The 20,247-nt window shown below is 46.0% G+C and overlaps 1 protein-coding gene across 3 annotated transcripts in view; it reads right to left on the reverse strand.

Annotated features, from left to right (window-relative positions):
• Nucleotides 1-19,844, reverse strand: part of LOC141114044 (opioid growth factor receptor-like) — a 31,854-nt gene extending 12,010 nt beyond the window's left edge. Inside the window, exons 1-6 of one of the 3 annotated variants that reach the window (XM_073607492.1) lie at nt 19,708-19,844; nt 14,854-14,980; nt 10,254-10,304; nt 7,634-7,717; nt 3,416-3,470; nt 1,586-1,664 (exon numbers count right to left, since the gene is read on the reverse strand). In XM_073607492.1, coding sequence (XP_073463593.1) covers nt 1,586-1,664; nt 3,416-3,470; nt 7,634-7,717; nt 10,254-10,304; nt 14,854-14,973 — 389 coding nt within the window. In that variant the 5' untranslated portion in view covers nt 14,974-14,980; nt 19,708-19,844. The remainder of the gene's footprint in view (nt 1-1,585; nt 1,665-3,415; nt 3,471-7,633; nt 7,718-10,253; nt 10,305-14,853; nt 14,981-19,707) is intronic. The other 2 variants (XM_073607493.1, XM_073607494.1) reach the window with 2 other exon arrangements.
• Nucleotides 19,845-20,247: the final 403 nt, after the last annotated feature.

The following is a 20,247-nucleotide window of genomic DNA, read 5'->3' on the forward strand; positions in this document are numbered from 1 at the left end:
ACAAAAGTGAGTACACCCCTCACATTTTTGTAAATATTTTATTCTATCTTTTCATGTGACAACACTGAAGAAATGACACTTTGCTACAATGTAAAATTTGCTGATGATACGTATTCATCTTTCAGCGATGTTGCTTTTTAAATGACAATTGCGCGGTCATGCAACACTGTACCCAAACAAAATTCTTTTTTCATTTTGTTCCCACAAATTAGAGCTTTCTTTTTGATGGTATTTGATCACCTCTGGGGTTTTTATTTTTTGCTAAACAAATAAAAAAAATGAAAATTTTGAAACAAAAAAAAAAAAAAAAAAAAGGTTTTTCTTCATTTCTGTTATAAATTTTTGTAAATAAGTATGTTTTTTCCTTCACTGATGGGCACTGATGAGGCTGCACTGACGGGCACTGATAAGGCGGTACTAATGGGCACTGATGGGCACTGATAGGCACTCATAGGTGGCACTGATATGCAGCACAGATGGGCACTCATAGGTGGCACTGATGGGCACTCATAGGCGACAGTGATAGGTGACACTGATGGGTACTTATGGGTGGCACCAATGGACACTGGTAGATGGCACTGATGGGTATCACTGATATGGAGGCACTGGAAGGCATTGCTGATGGGCACTGATTGGCATCAAATGTGGGCACTGATTGGCAACCCTGGTGGCCATGCGTGGCATACCTGGTGGTCATCAGTGGTGGGCATCCCTAGTGGTCCTGGGTGGGCATCCTCGGGGGCTGCACTGATAATCACGTCTGCAAGACGCGAGTGAGGGAAAGCCGGTACGTGGCTTTTCCTGTTTACATCGTGATCAGCTGTGATTGGACACGGCTGATCACGTGGTAAAGAGCCTCCATCAGAGGCTCTTTACCGAGATCAGTGTTGCAGTGTGTCAGACTGACACATAGCACCACCAATCACCGCGCGCCGGCTTGTTATCCTGATCACGTCATATGATGTCTGGTCAGGATAACACAACCACTTTGCGCATGTCATATTGCTATAAAGGCGGGCGGGAAGTGGTTAAATGCAACCCCCGAACCTTCTCTTCTCGGGTACCTTGCCGGCGCTTCTGGCTCCTCCTTTCTGGCGAGTGCCCGAATAGAAAGCCGCTTCCTATGGTTGCACTCATGTGGGCTCCCTCCTGAGCCGCTCTGTCGGTGTCTATAGACACAGACAGCGGGGCTTGACCCCGCCCACTGCCTGATTTTGAATGACAGCAGTGGAAGCCAATGGCTCCTGCTGCCTCAGCAAAGCCTGTGAGACCAGGAAGTGAAGGGGACAGTGCTGATCAATGAGGGCCCGGTAAGTATAAGGGTGGGGGAGGATACTATTACCTAGACAATTCAAGAAATACATTAAGATAAAAAATGTTTAGGCTTTATAACCACTTTAAAACGGCAGTAGTTTAAAATAAGGTATGTAGAGGTTCCAGCCTATGGGAAACATCTGAGTGTTTTCTTTTTTTATTTTTAATCTGATATAAGCAACTGGATATTCAATTTAAAAAAAAGGAAATAAAACAGACAGTATTTGGGGAGGAACGGGCAGCAGCCAGTCAGAACGGTTGTTACACTTACCACTGAATGTAGTCATGATTCTCCTCTAGTATGTCATACTGATCCTTCCAATTCTTAAGCAGGTCCTCTATGTACAAACCTGAGTGTGAAACAAATTACAAGTAATTCAAGCGTGAATGAAAAAAAATGATGATACTGTCCAAAGCAACCAATTAGACCATAGCTGTCATTACTAGTGGAGCTCAGAGAACGAAAACAATCTGATTGGCTGGTATGGGAAGCACTTGACTACAAAATTGAGCCACACCGACCTTTCCTGTCCCCTCTAACGAGATATGTTTGGTATTTGTCCACACCCAGCCAGGGGCATCCTGCTATGAAACATTTCCAACTATTATCTTATTAATATTATCTTTATAAACAAAAAGGGACAATATGTATCCGTAAGCAAGGAGCCCCTGCTGAGCAAATGTAATCTTACTTCCTGTTCTGGTGGTTACACAGGAAGTGAGGAGATCTGTACAATGGACACCGTGACAGTGATAAAGTCTTTGCACGGTTTCTCACCCTCTTCTCTAAAAAAGCAATGTTTTTCCACCATCCATGCCACTTTTAGGCTGGGTTTACACTGATGCGAATTGGATGAGGGTTAAGCCGCATCCAATTCGCATGACAGGAGACTGTGATTGGCTCTCAATGGAGCCGGTTTACACATCTCTGGGACGGCTGCGGAGCGGATAGTACAGGGGTCCTGTGCGTCTTTGGCTCCGTTTTAGGTCCAAATTCAGACAAAAATTCAGTCCTGATTCATCCCTGAAACGGAGAAGAGGGACGCACCGGACCCCCTGCTGTGAGCCGCATCTGAAGACAGTGTGAACCCGGCCTTAGAGATTGGGCTGTCACCCCCTGTGTACCCCCGCTAGCGGCCGGTGAAGGGGTTAATAGCGCCCACAAAGCAGCAGCACTGCCCATTGATTTCAATGGGCAGGGACGCTTTAGGAGCGGTGTATACACCGCTCCTAAAGCGCCCCAAAGATGCTGCTTGCAGGACTTTTTCTTTTTAACATTGCACAAGCGCACCGCTCCAGTGTGAAAGCACTTGGGGTTTCGCACTGGAGTGACAGGAGAGGCGCTTTACAGGCGCTAATTTTAGCCCTAAAACGCATGTAAAGCGCCTCGGTGTGAAAGTAGCCTTAAGGTTTGAACATGCACTACAGACACAGATTTAGCCGTTGTGATATAAAACTATATTATAAATAAAACCAAATTTCATAAACAAACAAAAAGTACAATATGAAAATATAAAAAAACCTGAAAAACTGTAAACTCTATTGGCTGTAATGCCCTTGCACATACAGTATTACCGGAATATATTACCAACATTAAATATTAAGAAAAAAAAGAAGAAGAGCCTTTTTCTTCATTTTTTTCTTCTTTTAGCAGCTTAGTAGAATGCCCCCTACATATTCTTATTTGGTAGTACAGTGTTAATTTTGGCAATAAAAATTTCATTTTAGTTTTAGTCGTATTTTAGTGTTTTGACTAAAATGCCATTTTAGCATATTTTAGTCATCTAAATTGTTTTAATTTTAAATTGTATTTTAGTTGACTAAAATACTAAAAAAATGTAGTCAACAAAATGATTTTAGTCAATGAAATTAACACTGGTGCTCACTTTCTATTTCAGTGAAAGGTACAGAAACTGGGAGGTTCCCCACTCTTTCCTAAACGAATACATTTTGATACACATTACAATATAAAAGTATACAACACGCTGAAAAAAAAAAAGGAGCTAAAAAGCTGTTAAACCAGCTTTATTTGTGCAATGCACCAAAATATAAAACAGTCTATAAAGTTATCTCACAAAATGATCTCCCCCTCTGTACTAACCATTTGGCCTGAATTTCATCTGGTTTTTGTAAAACATCAGATTGGGCATCTCGTCCTGTATGAAAAGGGCAGAAAGGACATTTAATAACTGAAAAATAGCACTAAAAACGTGTATGATATAAAACACAGGAATCTGCACTTCTCCTGAGATAACCCTTGAAATGCAAATAACTTGGAAATTTGAAGATAAAAAAATAACTTTAAAAAGCTAAAAACGAATAACAATAGTGGGACTGCTGAAGCATTCCCACTAATAATTCCCATTGGTCTAACTTACAATACCAAACTTGCAGATGTAGCCCTCTGGCTTCTTCCCTTTCTTTGCTGACTCTTATAGCGGTAATAAACCAAACATTTCGTATAGTATTGCAGCTTACCAATCATTAGATGTGGTGGCTGCATTAGTTTTCTTTTTTTTTTTTTTTTAGGCTTTTCCCCCTCTATCCACTTCCGGACCGCTCACTGTATATATACGTCATTTTTTTGAAGATGGATATCTCGGTAACGGCAGCAGCTGCTGCCACAACCGAGATATCCATCTTTACAGTGAGCGATTCTGTACAAGATAATGGTGGTCTCAGCGGCGGGTTCGCCGCGAGATCACCGTTATCGGCGGCGGGAGAGGTGCCACCCCCCCTCCCGCCGCTCTCCCGCACCCTCCGCCGCTTACCGGAGCCGTCGGTAACAGCGGAGGCGATCGGGTCCTTTCCCTGCTGAGGTATGGAGACAAGTGAGGCCAAGATGGCGCCCACCCGTCTCCATACCATGTGACGGCCGGAGCGGCGTCATTACGACGGCTCCGCCCACTCTCTTAAAAGGCACAAATTTTTTTAGTGTCATTTTTTTAAACGACTTTTTTTTTTTTTTTTTTTTTTTTTTTGCATTTTAGTCTAAATATGAGATCTGAGGACTTTTTGACCCCAGATCTCATATTTAAGAGGACCTGTCATGCTTTTTTCTATTACAAGGGATGTTTACATTCCTTGTAATAGGAATAAAAGTGATCCAATTTTTTTTTTTTTAAAAAACAGTGAAAAAATAAATAAAATAAAATAAAATAAATAATAAAAAAAAAAAAAAAATTTTTTAAAGCGCCCTGTCCCGACGAGCTCGCACGCAGAAGCGAACGCATACGTGAGTAGCGCCCGCATATGAAAACGGTGGTCAAACCACACATGTGAGGTATCGCCACGACCGGTAGAGTGAGAGCAATAATTCTAGCCCTAGACCTCCTCTGTAACGCAAAACATGCAATCTGTAGAATTTTTTTAAACGTCGCCTATGGAGATTTTTAAGGGTAAAAGTTTGACGCTATTCCACGAGCGGGCGCAATTTTGAAGCGTGACATGTTGGGTATCATTTTACTTGGCGTAACATTATATTTCACAATATAAAAAAAAATTGGGCTAACTTTACTGTTGTCTTATTTTTTTTTTCAAAAAAGTGAATTTTTTCCAAAAAAAGTGCGCTTAGAAGACCGCTGCGCAAATACGGTGCAAAAAAAAGTATTGCAATGACCGCTATTGTATTCTCTAGGATGTTAGAAAAAAAACAATATATAATGTTTGGGGGTTCTAAGTAATTTTCTAGCAAAAAAACCTGTTTTAAACTTGTAAACACCTAAAATCCAAAACGAGGCTGGTCTTAAAGTGGCTATTTTCACCTGTGATCTGGCCAGTAATACACCTCCTGCATCGGAGTGCCCCATTTTGAATGAAGGAGGACCGGGGGGCACAGTAGACAGCAACATTGTCAGTCTGGGGGGGGGAGGGGAGTCTTAGATGTTCTAGCAGATTACATACACTGAAGCCAAACTCCAGCTCACACTTTATAATCAATTACAGCAAACAGTTTATTTCCCTTTTGGGATAAAGGTTTTACATGAATAAACAAAAGCTGATCATTGTTAGCTCCCCTGCCAGTGGTAAACGAGTTGTCTTATCTGTAATGCCGCGTACACGCGATCGGATTTTCCGACAACAAAATTCTTTTTTTTTTTCCCAACGGACGTTGGCTCAAACTTGTCTCGCATACACACGGTCACACAAATGTTGTCGGAAATTCCGAACGTCAAGAACGCGGTGATGTACAACACGTATGACGAGCCGAGAAAAAGGAAGTTCAATAGCCAGATGCTGACGTTCATCAGACCCCAGAAAAGGTGTTGGTTGATACAGACAGCAGGACGGTGGCCATGGAAGTTGGAGGAGTGTGTAACAACTCACCTGCCGAATCCACTAGTCCTGAAAATGGATGGTGCTGGAGCGTCGGGCCCATACCCGGCTGTCGCCGGCAATGAGATGACGGTCCCAGGGGGCTAGGCCCCGACGAGTAGGAGGGCCGTCGCGGTGCGCTCTTCTGCTTGATTCCGATCGTGCGTGGACTTTTGTGTGTCGGACTTGTGTACACACGCTCGGAATTTCCGACAACAAGTTTTGTTGTCGGAAAATTTGAGAACCTGCTCTCAAACATTTGTTGGAGGAAATTCCGACAACAAATGTTCTATGGAGCCTACACACGGTCGGACTTTCCGACAACGAGCTCACATCCAACATTTGTTGTCCGAAAATCCGATCGTGTGTACAGGGCATAACTGATACATTTTGCTGGAGAGCTTGTTCTGTTGAAAAACAAGAGACTTAGGCTGGCCATACATTATACAATTTTCTTATTCAATTTTCCTTCAGATTTACCAAAACTATATAATAGGAGATCAAACCTAAACACTTTCAATGTGTATGCAACCAGGCAACCAGGCCCTTGCACTACCCTGTTTCCCTGAAAATAAGACCTAGCGTGATTGTCGGTGATGGCTGCAATATAAGCCCTACCCCCAAATAAGCCCTACCCTGTTTTCCCGAAAATAAGACCTACAAGGACTTTAACTAGGGCTTATTTGGGGGGTAGGGCTTATATTGAAGCCATCACCGACAATCACGCTAGGTCTTATTTTCGGAGAAACAGGGTACTTAGTTAAAGGTAAATCTAAAGAAAATTGAACAAGAAAATTGTATAGTGTATGGCCAGCCTTACTGGCCAGATCACCAGGTTAAAATAGAAGACAGAAAGCCTAAAAAATAAAATGAATGCACATCTAACAATGGCTAACCTGCAATTTATTAAATATTTGCTTTTGGGTTTAACATTGCTTTAAAAATTGTTAAAGATGATAAAAGAGCCGCCTTATTCACATGGATTCTTTATGGGTAATTAAAAGTTTTCATTCAATGGCGTATAACACGCACATTCATTTTAAGAGGGAAGTTTCAGGGGAAAAAAAAAAAAAAACTTACATTTTAAATAAGGAACTTTGAAGCAAAATAAGGGTCAGCGCCCATCTGCAGCCTCACAAGTGCCATCAGTGCAGCCTCATCAGTCCACATGAATGCAGCCTCATCAGTCCACATGAATGCAGCCTCACAAGTGCCATCAGTGCAGCCTCATCAGTCCACATCAATGCAGCCTCACAAGTGCCATCAGTGCAGCCTCATCAGTCCACATCAATGCAGCCTCACAAGTGCCATCAGTGCAGCCTCATCAGTCCACATCAATGCAGCCTCACAAGTGCCATCAGTGCAGCCTCATCAGTCCACATCAATGCAGCCTCACCATTGCCTTCAGTGCAGCCTCATCAGTCCACATCAATGCAGCCTCATCAGTCCACATCAATGCAGCCTCACCATTGCCTTCAATGCAGCCTGATGGATGCCCATCTGTAGCCTAAAAGCGACTTTAAACATATTTTCCATTCAATTTGCAGTTGTCCCCTGCAGTACCTCTTCTTTGCCACAAGATGCCAGCAGTCTTTTGGGTTGAATGACATCCATCATCATTCAACCTACTTCCTGTGAGCCCAGGTCATCATGGACATGCTCCACGGGGCCTCACAGTATTTCTGGACAGTACAGAATTTAAACATGATGTTACGATCGCTGTGCTGTATAGGAATAGGCACCACTCCCCCACTGTCCCTGAGGGAGAAGGTGGGGGCTTCAATGGAGGGTGGGAGTAAAAATATGGAGCTGGGCTTAAACTGTTCAGCTACCAGCCACTGCAATATAAAAAGGAAGGTTTGGACTGCAGAAATGATGTTTGGAAATGAAATCAACTGGTCGCTTATTGCAAAGTCATGAGAAGCAAAATAAAAATGTTTTGTTTTAACTTAGCAGGTTTAGTCCCATATCCATTAATCTGGGGAGAAGATTCAAATAAGCTTACTGGGGTACTCTGGTAATTGGAACCTAGAGGCTGGAATCTGTGTCTGTAGTCCTGCATACTCTGTGCAGCCTCAGAAAACATATACTATAAAGAAGAGAAAGAACAATTAAAGGGTTACTTTACAATCAGTCTTTGATGTAATCATGCATATTAAAGTGGTTGTAGACCTCAGACATGAAATATGAACAAAGCATATCCCTCTATAGTGTGTACTCATCTCAATCCAGAGCTCTAAGTGTCATTTCTGTCTGCTGCCTCATTCCTCTGCTATCCAACTTCATTTCTGACCAGATTTCCTGACACCAAGAAAAAAGGTGACAGGGGAGGGACCTCAAGCTGATTGACAGCCTTAGCTCTGTCTCTGTGTGCGGGGGGGGGGGGGGTTGTGTCTCTTCCCTCCAATGAGCTCTCGGAGTTCTCCTCACTGAGCACAGCAAAGTGTAACTTCAGCTCTCCGCCCCCTTTTTTTCTGAACTCTCAGACAAGCTTTAACTATTCAGCACTTTGAACGGCTGTAGAAAAGAGAAGACTGCACATTAACCACTTCAGCCCCGGAAGATTTTTCCCCCCTTCCTGACCAGGCCATTTTTTAGCTATACGGCACTGAGTTACTTTAACTGACAATTGCGCGGTCGTGCGAAGCTGTACCCAAATAAACCTCTGCGTTTTTTGTTTTTTTTTGCGCTATAAACAACTAAAGAACGACGATTTTTTTTTTAAAATAAACAATATTTTTTACTTTCTGCTAAAAAACACATCTGATAAAAAAAATGTAAAAATGTAATTTCTTCATCAATTTAGGCCAATATGTATTCTGCTACATATCTTTGGTAAAAATAATCCCAATAAGTGTATATTGATTGGTTTGTGCAAAAGTTATAGCGTCTACAAACTATGGGATAGATTTATAGATTTTTTTTTACTAGTAATAGCAGCAATCCGTGATTTTTAGCAGAACTAAGCGGCGGACAAATCTGACACTAAGTGACACTTTTTGGAGACCAGTGACACCAATACAGTTATCAGTGCAAAAACACTGGCAGGGAGGGGGTTAACATCAGGGGAGATCTAATGGTTAAATGTGTTCCCTGGAAGTGCTTGCTAACTGTGTGGGGGGGTTGCTCTGACTGGGTGAATGCAGAGATCCATTTTCCTGCTTAGGAGAAAGACAAGATCTGCATCTTCTCCCCTGTCAGAACAGCGATCTGTCTTGTTTACATAGGTAGATCACCGTTCTGTCTCGCTCAGGAACGATCGTGGGTGGCCCAATGTCCGCCGGACCCGCTGATTGGCTCCCCCTCTGTCCAATCAGTGCATGATCGGGTCTCCGGCGGTGCGTGCGCCCCCTAGCGGCTAGTGCATGAAATGGCATACGTGCTTTTGCGCAATAAAGCCATTTTGCCGCAGTACAAGTACGTTACTCGGTCGGCAAGTGGTTGAACAGGTACAACTTATGTAGGGAAATTTGTGTATCACCTGAGGCTGTTCACTTCACTGGGTATATGGAGGGTTTACATCCACTTTAAAGGAGTTGTAAAGGCAGAAGGTTTTTTTAGATAAGTCTTTTATTTTTTATCTATGCATTCAGATAAAAAACCTTCTGTGTGTAGCAGCCCCCCCTGATTAGTTACCTGAGCCCCATCTCTCTCCAGCGGTGTCCACCAGTGTCTTAGCCGTCCGGTACTCTCCTGATTGGCTGAGACACAGTAGCGGTGCCATTAGCTCCCGCAAGCTGTCAATCAAAGTCAGTTAGCCAATCAGGGGAGAGAGGGGGCGGGGCCGGGCCCCGTGTCTGAATGGGCACACAGAGCTGTGACTCGGCTCGGGTGCCCCCAAAGCAAGCTGCTTGCTGTGGGGGCTCTCGATAGGAGGAAGGGGCCAGGAGCAGCGAATAGGGACCCTCCTTGGCGGCCAATCGGGAGTCTTCTCTTTTCGGCCAATCAGAAAATGGGTTTCACACCCGTTTCTGATTGGCCGGATTGAGGATCAGTGTTTCAACAGTGAATATTCATTCGCTGTTGTAACACACCCGGGTGGGCTCCGTTCGCATTTTCTGCGACCCGAGCCCACCCCATTTTGAAGCCTATTAGAGCCTCTGGCTCTAATCAAGTGCTTAACCCCCCACCCCGCTGCAACTCATGCGCCCGGTGCCCTGAAAGGGGCCGGACGTGTGAATAGGGGGTGGCCGCGGCGGCCGTGGATAGATGAATCTATCCATTGGGTGGCGTGGAGAGAGGGGGCGGCACCCAGGCACCCCTAATGGACGGGCCGCCACTGGTGCTGACAGGGGATGGAGCCCATCCTGGCTCCTGCAAAGGTTCAAAGCAGGAAAGGGTGACCCCTGGAAGTCTCACATCTATGGTGTCTTGCTACGATGAATGGAGCGGCAATCTCAGCCTGCACTACGACCAGGCCACGCCCCAACGCGTTTCACTCCACCCCCTTTGAAGCTTAGTCATGGGGAACAAGTCTTGTATACAAGAAATGGGGAGTGTGTTTCTCACTGGGAGGGGGAAGGTACAGGCAGAGAGAAAAAAAACATTATCGGAAGTTCTATCCCTTCTCAACTAAAGAGCCCCCAACAAGTTTAGCTGCTCCTACTTGCTAGACATTCCATTACCTGGTATTGTTTAGACTTTCTTTCTTCCAGGTTTCTTGGTGTCTCTTGTGCCTAAGGGATGTAAAGGAACATATTAAAGAGGAACTGCAGTCTGCTCACATAACTTGTAATAAAAACATCTTTGCCATTCTGAAGCTTCCCTCCAACTTTGCATATTATTGTATATATACTGTGATTCTGTACTTGCCAAATATGCTGCAGAAATCTCCCTCCAAGTCTGGCTGCATCCATTTAAACTGTGGGCAGCTGTAACTGCCTACAAAGTGTGAACTGCGGTTTGGCTTCAATTTGTCGATATATTTATATGTGCTAGTACATCTAACACTCCCCTCCCCCCTCCAGACTGACAATGCTGCTGTCCAAATATGCTCCCTGTTCTCCTTCATCCAGAGTGGGGGGAGCTCTAATACAGGAGGTGTGTTACTGGCCAGATCACCAGGTGAAAACTGAGAGAAAAAAGCCTAAAATAAAGAAAACAAATGCAGACACCACATCTAATGATTGGTAAGCTGCAATATATTCCATTTTTGGTATTAATACGGCTTTAACCACTTGCCTACTGGGCACTTTCACCCCCTTCCTGCCCAGGACAATTTTCAGCTTTCTGCGTTGTCACACTTTGAATGACAATTCCGCGGTCATGCTAAACTGTACACAAACAGGGGTGATATAAAAGGGGGGTCAGAGGACAGGAATATAAAGGAGTGGGGGGGGGGGTGATATGAGGAAGGGGCTGAGGACAGAATTGCGAGGGGGGGGGGATAATATAAAGGGGGACTGAGGACAGGGATGTGAAGGAGGAGGGGGATGATATAAAGGGGGACTGAGGGCAGGGATGTGAAGGAGGAGGGGGATGATATAAAGGGGGACTGAGGACAGGGATGTGAAGGAGGAGGGGGATGATATTAAGGGGGATTGAGGACAGGGATGTGAAGGAGGAGGGGGATGATATAAAGGGGGACTGAGGGCAGGAATGTGAAGGAGGAGGGGGGTGATATAAAGGGGGATTGAGGACAGGGATGTGAAGGAGGAGGGGGATGATATAAAGGGGGACTGAGGGCAGGAATGTGAAGGAGGGGGATGATATAAAGGGGGACTGAGGACAGGGATGTGAAGGAGGAGGGGGGTGATATAAAGGGGGACTGAGGACAGGGATGTGAAGGAGGAGGGGGGTGATATAAAGGGGGACTGAGGGCAGGGATGTGAAGGAGGAGAGGGATGATATAAAGGGGGACTGAGGACAGGGATGTGAAGGAGGAGGGGGATGATATAAAGGGGGACTGAGGACAGGAATGTGAAGGAGGAGGGGGATGATATAAAGGGGGACTGAGGGCAGGGATGTGAAGGAGGAGGGGGGTGATATAAAGGGGGACTGAGGGCAAGGATGTGAAGGAGGAGGGGGATGATATAAAGGGGGACTGAGGGCAGGGATGTGAAGGAGGAGGGGGATGATATAAAGGGGGACTGAGGACAGGGATGTGAAGGAGGAGGGGGATGATATAAAGGGGGACTGAGGGCAGGAATGTGAAGGAGGGGGATGATATAAAGGGGGACTGAGGACAGGGATGTGAAGGAGGAGGGGGATGATATAAAGGGGGACTGAGGACAGGGATGTGAAGGAGGAGGGGGGTGATATAAAGGGGGACTGAGGGCAGGGATGTGAAGGAGGAGAGGGATGATATAAAGGGGGACTGAGGACAGGGATGTGAAGGAGGAGGGGGATGATATAAAGGGGGACTGAGGACAGGAATGTGAAGGAGGAGGGGGATGATATAAAGGGGGACTGAGGGCAGGGATGTGAAGGAGGAGGGGGATGATATAAAGGGGGACTGAGGACAGGGATGTGAAGGAGGAGGGGGATGATATAAAGGGGGACTGAGGGCAGGGATGTGAAGGAGGAGGGGGGTGATATAAAGGGGGACTGAGGGCAAGGATGTGAAGGAGGAGGGGGATGATATAAAGGGGGACTGAGGGCAGGGATGTGAAGGAGGAGGGGGATGATATAAAGGGGGACTGAGGGCAGGGATGTGAAGGAGGAGGGGGATGATATAAAGGGGGACTGAGGGCAGGAATGTGAAGGAGGAGGGGGATGATATAAAGGGGGACTGAGGGCAGGAATGTGAAGGAGGAGGGGGGTGATATAAAGGGGGACTGAGGGCAGGGATGTGAAGGAGGAGGGGGATGATATAAAGGGGGACTGAGGGCAGAAATGTGAAAGAGGAGGGGGATGATATAAAGGGGGACTGAGGGCAAGGATGTGAAGGAGGAGGGGGATGATATAAAGGGGGACTGAGGGCAGGAATGTGAAGGAGGAGGGGGGTGATATAAAGGGGGACTGAGGGCAGGAATGTGAAGGAGGAGGGGGATGATATAAAGGGGGACTGAGGGCAGAAATGTGAAAGAGGAGGGGGATGATATAAAGGGGGACTGAGGGCAAGGATGTGAAGGAGGAGGGGGATGATATAAAGGGGGACTGAGGGCAGGAATGTGAAGGAGGAGGGGGGTGATATAAAGGGGGACTGAGGGCAGGGATGTGAAGGAGGAGGGGGGTGATATAAAGGGGGACTGAGGGCAGGGATGTGAAGGAGGAGGGGGATGATATAAAGGGGGACTGAGGGGAGGGATGTGAAGGAGGAGGGGGATGATATAAAGGGGGACTGAGGGCAAGGATGTGAAGGAGGAGGGGGATGATATAAAGGGGGACTGAGGGCAGGGATGTGAAGGAGGAGGGGGATGATATAAAGGGGGACTGAGGACAGGAATGTGAAGGAGGAGCAGGATGATATAAAGGGGGACTGAGGACAGGAATGTGAAGGAGGAGCAGGATGATATAAAGGGGGACTGAGGGCAGGGATGTGAAGGAGGAGAGGGATGATATAAAGGGGGACTGAGGGCAGGGATGTGAAGGAGGTGGGGATGATATAAAGGGGGACTGAGGGCAGGGATGTGAAGGAGGAGGGGGATGATATAAAGGGGGACTGAGGGCAGGGATGTGAAGGAGGAGGGGGATGATATAAAGGGGGACTGAGGACAGGGATGTGAAGGAGGAGGGGGATGATATAAAGGGGGATTGAGGACAGGGATGTGAAGGAGGAGGGGGATGATATAAAGGGGGACTGAGGGCAGGAATGTGAAGGAGGGGGATGATATAAAGGGGGACTGAGGACAGGGATGTGAAGGAGGAGGGGGATGATATAAAGGGGGACTGAGGGCAGGGATGTGAAGGAGGAGGGGGATGATATAAAGGGGGACTGAGGACAGGGATGTGAAGGAGGAGGGGGGTGATATAAAGGGGGACTGAGGGCAGGGATGTGAAGGAGGAGGGGGATGATATAAAGGGGGACTGAGGGCAGGGATGTGAAGGAGGAGGGGGATGATATAAAGGGGGACTGAGGACAGGGATGTGAAGGAGGAGGGGGATGATATAAAGGGGGATTGAGGACAGGGATGTGAAGGAGGAGGGGGATGATATAAAGGGGGACTGAGGGCAGGAATGTGAAGGAGGGGGATGATATAAAGGGGGACTGAGGACAGGGATGTGAAGGAGGAGGGGGATGATATAAAGGGGGACTGAGGACAGGGATGTGAAGGAGGAGGGGGGTGATATAAAGGGGGACTGAGGGCAGGGATGTGAAGGAGGAGAGGGATGATATAAAGGGGGACTGAGGACAGGGATGTGAAGGAGGAGGGGGATGATATAAAGGGGGACTGAGGGCAGGGATGTGAAGGAGGAGGGGGATGATATAAAGGGGGACTGAGGGCAGGGATGTGAAGGAGGAGGGGGGTGATATAAAGGGGGACTGAGGGCAAGGATGTGAAGGAGGAGGGGGATGATATAAAGGGGGACTGAGGGCAGGGATGTGAAGGAGGAGGGGGATGATATAAAGGGGGACTGAGGGCAGGGATGTGAAGGAGGAGGGGGATGATATAAAGGGGGACTGAGGGCAGGAATGTGAAGGAGGAGGGGGATGATATAAAGGGGGACTGAGGGCAGGAATGTGAAGGAGGAGGGGGATGATATAAAGGGGGACTGAGGACAGGAATGTGAAGGAGGAGCAGGATGATATAAAGGGGGACTGAGGACAGGAATGTGAAGGAGGAGCAGGATGATATAAAGGGGGACTGAGGGCAGGGATGTGAAGGAGGAGAGGGATGATATAAAGGGGGACTGAGGGCAGGGATGTGAAGGAGGAGAGGGATGATATAAAGGGGGACTGAGGGCAGGAATGTGAAGGATGAGAGGGTCATATGAAGGGGAACTGAGAATACTGATGTATTAATGGGATTGTGATGTGAAGGATCTGGGGTTACGTTGTGCATGTAGGCAGCCCATTCATTTCAATGCAGAAAACGCATAAAGAAGAAGTCCCTGGCCCGATTTTTAAATTGCGCCATGCTGAGCCACATGCTGCTGCAGAAACATGATGCGGGGGAGGAGCTATTATTAGTCAAACATGCTATTCGGACCTCTGCAAGAATAACATTTTACTGACTGGACCTTGGTGGGTTTTAATTCAATACCCCTGCTGTATATAACGTTTGGGGGTTCTGAGTAATTTTTCTAGCAAAAAAAAAAAAAAAGGAGTGACTTTTACGTTACCTTGGGGGGGTAGAGCACTTCTTTGCTACACACTGAAGTCGTCTCTGTTGCTGCGCTGCTGTCATCTTCATCCTCCTCCCAGGTTGAGTCGTAAGAAACGGAAGAAGAAGAGCAACCCATTCTGTGACTTAAAAACACATTTAACTTAATATGATAAAGAATTATACAAAATAGCCCTCATTGGCCTTTCCAAGTATATATATGCAAAAGATGCTTCCTTTCTTGTGTGAATAAGACACATAGTGGCATTCAACAGACCCCCAGGACGACGTCAGGTGTGACGAAACGCGTAGGGGGAGCGGCGTGCTGACGTCACCGCGTTCACGCAGGTCCCGGAGTGACGAGCTGCTATCGAGAGCCGGCCGGCTGGGTTATACTGCAATCTGTTATTGTTTTAACTGTAAGTGCAATACTTTCTTATTTAAATAAAGTAACCTAGGATTTTACACTATGGAAGCTTTTATGTCTTTTTTTGGGGATCAATGGGCAACACGTGCCCCTGAAAGATGACATTCTGTGAAGACGCTGGGATCACCGTTCCATCTCTCAAAAGGCCCGGGCTGGGTATTAGGACACAAGCGAGTGTGATCTCCTGTAATAGGAGATCATTTGGAGTCGGTAAGCGGCAGTGGGTGCAGAGGTGCTGCCATAACCCCGGTATCCTCTTCTTCAGCCGGCGGTCCGGTTTCCGATAACAGTGGTCTCTGCGGAGGATTCCGCGAGATCACTTTTATCAGCAGCGGGAGAGGCCCCCCCCCCCCCGCTCTGGTGCCCTCCGTCGCTTACCGGAGCCGTCAGCAACGGCGGAGGAGATCGGATCTTCACCCTTGCTGGGCATGGAGACAAGTGAGGGGAAGATGGCCCCCACCCGTCTCCATAACAATGCAGGGCGGAAGCGACGTCATGACGTCACTTCCGCCCATAGCGCTTAAAAGGGACATTTTTTTTTTTTTTTTTTTAATTGCATTTTAGTGTAAATATGAGATCTGAGGTCTTTTTGACCCCAGATCTCATATTTAAGAGGTCCTGTCATGCTTTTTTTCTATTACAAGGGATGTTTACATTCCTTGTAATAGGAATAAAAGTGACACAATTTTTTTTTTTTCTTTAAACAGTGTAAAAAATAAAAATAAAAGGTAAAATAAATAAGAAAAAAAAAATGTTTTAAACGCGCCCTGTCCCGCCAAGCTCGCGTGCAGAAGCGAAGGCAAAAAAAGTGCGCTTGTAAGACCGCTGCGCAAATACGGTGTGACAGAAAGTATTGCAACGACCGCCATTTTATTCTCTAGGGTGTTAGAAAAATAAAATGTATAATGTTTGGGGGTTCTAAGTAATTTTCTAGCAAAAAAATGTTTTTAACTTGTAAAAAACACATCTCAAAAAGAGGCTCGTGGCTTAAGTGGTTAAAACAGTGGACGTTTAAAAATCACCTTAGAAAAGTGGACTATTTAAAACATGATCTAATCAATTAATCAATCAATTTTTATGAACGGAGTCACTGAACAAGAGAGAATCAATAGATGCCTCCATCCTTACTAAACAGCTTGATGGATGGCTCTCCACTTCAGACATCCAGCAGCCACAGCTGCCTGAATACCCAAACAGGGACTGCATCCGATAGGATGCAGCGATGGTTCCACTGATAAATCTCCACCCGGCTCAGCTGATACACTATATTCCCAAAAGTATTGGGATGCCTGCCTTTACACACACATGAACTTTAATGGCATCCTAGTCTTAGTCCGTAGGGTTCAATATTGAGTTGGCCCACCCTTTGCAGCTATAACAGCTTCAACTCTTCTGGGAAGGCTGTCCACAAGGTTTAGGAGTGTGTCTATGGGAATTCTTCCAGAAGCACATTAGTCAGGCACTGATGTTGGACGAGAAGGCCTGGCTCACAGTCTCCGCTTTAATTTGTTCATTCATTCCCAAAGGTGTTCTATCAGGTTGAGGTCAGGACTCTGTGCAGGCCAGTGAAGTTCCTCCTCCCCAAACTTGCTCATTCATGTCTTTATGGACCTTGCGCATCCATGATGCCAATCTCCTGCTCCACCACATCCCAAAGGTGCTCTATTGGATGAGATGTGGTGAGTGTGGAGGCCATTGGAGTACAGGGACTTCATTGTCCAGTGGTGAGATGATTGGAGATTTGTGACATGGAGCATTATCCTGCTGGAAGGAGCCATCAGAAGATGTGTACACTGTAGTCATAAAGGGATGGACATGGTCAGCAACAATACTCAGGTAGGTCGCGGAGTTTAAACGATGCTCAATTGGTACTGAGGGGCCCAAAATGTGGCAAGAAAATATCCCTCACACCATTACACCACCACCAGCCTGAACCATTGATACAAGGCAGGATGGATCCATGATTTCATGTTTACACCAAATTCTGACCCTACCATCTGAATGTCGCAGTGGAAATTAAGACTCATCAGACCAATGTTTTTCCAATCTTCTATTGTGCAATTTTGTTGATCCTGTGTGAATTGTAGCCTCAGTTTCCTGTTCTTAGATGACAAGAGTGGCATCCGGTGTGGTCTTCTGTTGCTGTAGCCCATCTTCTTCAAGGTTCGATGTGTTGTACGTTCGGAGATGGTATTTTGCATACCTTGGCTGTAATGAGTGGTAATTTGAGTTACTGTTGCCTTTCTATAATCTGGAACCAGTCTGCCCATTCTCCTCTGACCTCAACAAGGCATTTTCCTTCACACAACCGCCGCTCACTGGATATTTTCTCTTTGTCGGACCATTCTCTGTAAACCCGAGAGATGGTTGTGTATGCATATTTATGTCCATTAAAACATATATCTATATGTAATTTCCCCTTTCAGATCCAAGCTCCGATTTGGGGTTACATCGATCTTTCAACATCATACAACCCCTGTGTCCTCAGGCTGCATTCTGGGGGAATCTCTGCGGGCCTTTAGTCATATCGGGTGGGGTGTCAGAGAACAACAACGCATGGCCCGCTGATGCATGTTTTTAAGCTTCATGACACGATTTCTGATACATCACTCAAAATTTGGGTTAGTACATTATGGTTCTGCTGATATATGTAATTGGATATTATATGTAACTTTATCTTGCAGAAAGTTATATGTAGGGTCAATTCAGGACACCTCTGAAGAAGGAGTCTCGAAACGCGTTAGTTGGCATTCTTTTCAATTTCAATGTATGGTTGTCATACAGTGGTGTAGTGGTTAGCATTTTCACCTAGCAGCAAATAAGGGTCGCTGGTCCGGGTACTCCGGTTTCCTCCCACACTCTAAGGGCCCTTTCACACTGGGGCGGGAGGAGCGTCGGCGGTAAATCGCCGCTATTTTTAGCGGCGCTTTACCGTCGTTTTAGCGGCGGTATTCCGCCGCTAGCAGGGGGTTTTTACCCCCGCTAGTGGCCGAGAAAGGGTTAAAAACCACCGCAAAGCGCCTCTGCAGAGGCGCGGTGCCCCATTGATTTCAATGCGCAGGAGCGGTGGAGGAGCGGTATAAACACCGCCCCTTCCCCGCTCCGAAGATGGTGTTAGCAGGACTTTTTTTCCCGTCCTGCCAGCGCACCGCTCCAGTGTGAAAGCCCTCGGGGCATTCACATTGGGGACAAAGCAGCGGCACTTTCAGGTCGGTTTGCAGGCGCTATATTTTTAGCGCAATAGCGCCTGCAAACCGCCCCAGTGTGAAAGGGGTCTAAAGACTTGCTGGTAGGTTAATCAGATCCTGTCTAAATTGTCCCTAGTATATGTATGAATGTGAGCTAGGGACCTTAGATTGTAAGCTCCTTGAGGGTAGGGACTGATGTGAATGTACAATGGATATGTAAAGCGCTGTGTAAATTGATGGCGCTATATAAGTACCTGGAATAATAATATCATTTTCACTTGATGTTTTGTATATGTACAGTTTGTAATAAATTTTGATATTATTTTACTACTTCATTGACTTTGACCAGCGCTGCTATAGTCCCACCCTTTTGAGGGATTTCCCCATTTTCCGGCACCAACAAACATGCCACGTTCAAAGTCACTGAAAACCCCTTTCTTCCCCATTCTAATGCTCGGTTTGAACTTCAGCAAGTCGTCTTCACCACGCCTACATGCATTGAGGTGCTGCCATGTGATTGGCCGATTAGCAAATTGTGTTACCAAGAAATTTAACAGGTGTACCTAATAAAGTGGCCGGTGAGCGTATATGCACATTGGCTGCGTCTAGGGTCTTTTGGAGGCTCTATTCACTCTAAGCATAGAGTACATAGCTCCCAACTGTCCCTGATTTGGGGGGACTGTCCCTGATTTGGAGCAATGTCCCTCATTCCACCTTATTTGTCCCTCATTTGTCTCTCATTTTGGTCTGATCCATATAGTTGTATATAAAATGCACTTTTTATCTTTCAAAAAGTGTTTCCCAGCGCTAAACTTTTCATCCAAATTCTAAATTGACAGCTGCCGTTGTTCACAAACATTTGGGTTGATTTACTAAAGGCAAATAGACTGTGCAGTTTGCAAAGTGCAAATGAGCAGAAGCTCTGCTGACTTCCATCATCCAATCGCGTGCAAGGACAAATGCTGTTTTTTTTTTTCCTTGCATGTGATTGGGTACTAAACTCTTCAGCAATGGCACTTTGCGAAGTACACAGTCTATTTTCCTTTAGTAAAGCAACCCCATTGTGTGCAGGCTGTGTTCAGAACCCCTGGTGAAAATCTAGGGAATATCACCAGCAGCCACCCCTTTGCAGCCGTGTGAATTTGATCTTACGGGGAGGGGAGGGGGGGGGGTGTGTGTAGTAGCGGAAGAAGTTCAAGCAGGTAGGAGGAGAGGTGGACCGAGTCAGAAAAGACCCCCGGAAGGTAAATAAACTCACCTGCAGTCTGGTGACACCCTGCAAAAGTTCTCAGAAGTTCTCTTACCAAAAATACAACTGACAAGGGCTGAGAGAGGTCAGAAACAGGGAGGGGTGGATGACACATCACCACTTTCACTTTCATTTCATTTTATTTCATTTCAAGCTTTTAACCCTTTCTTTGCTAAATGCATTGTTTTGTTTTTTTTTGGCATGTTAAAATGCACATTTTACAGCTAAAAATAACGTAAAACTCCCAAAACATAATCTATTTTGCAAAAGCAGCGACCCTGTCTAATAAAATGGTGGCAGTTGCAATTTTTTTTATATAACATGATAATTGCGCTACTGTTTATATTTTCTATAAAAAGTACACGTAAAAGCGGTAATAAACCCAAAAATCAAAAAGGAAAATATTGCAGCTTATGAATCTATAGCTGTAACTGCTGCATTAGTTTTCTTTTTCTTTCTTCCTTTCACCTTGTGATCCTGCCAGTGACACGCTTCCTGTCCTAGGGAGTCTGCATTTTGGGTGAAGTAGTAAAGCAGACATCTTGGGGC

This window comes from Aquarana catesbeiana, linkage group LG12 (genome assembly GCF_042186555.1).
Source record: "Aquarana catesbeiana isolate 2022-GZ linkage group LG12, ASM4218655v1, whole genome shotgun sequence".
In the NCBI taxonomy this organism is placed as follows: Eukaryota; Metazoa; Chordata; class Amphibia; order Anura; family Ranidae; genus Aquarana; species Aquarana catesbeiana.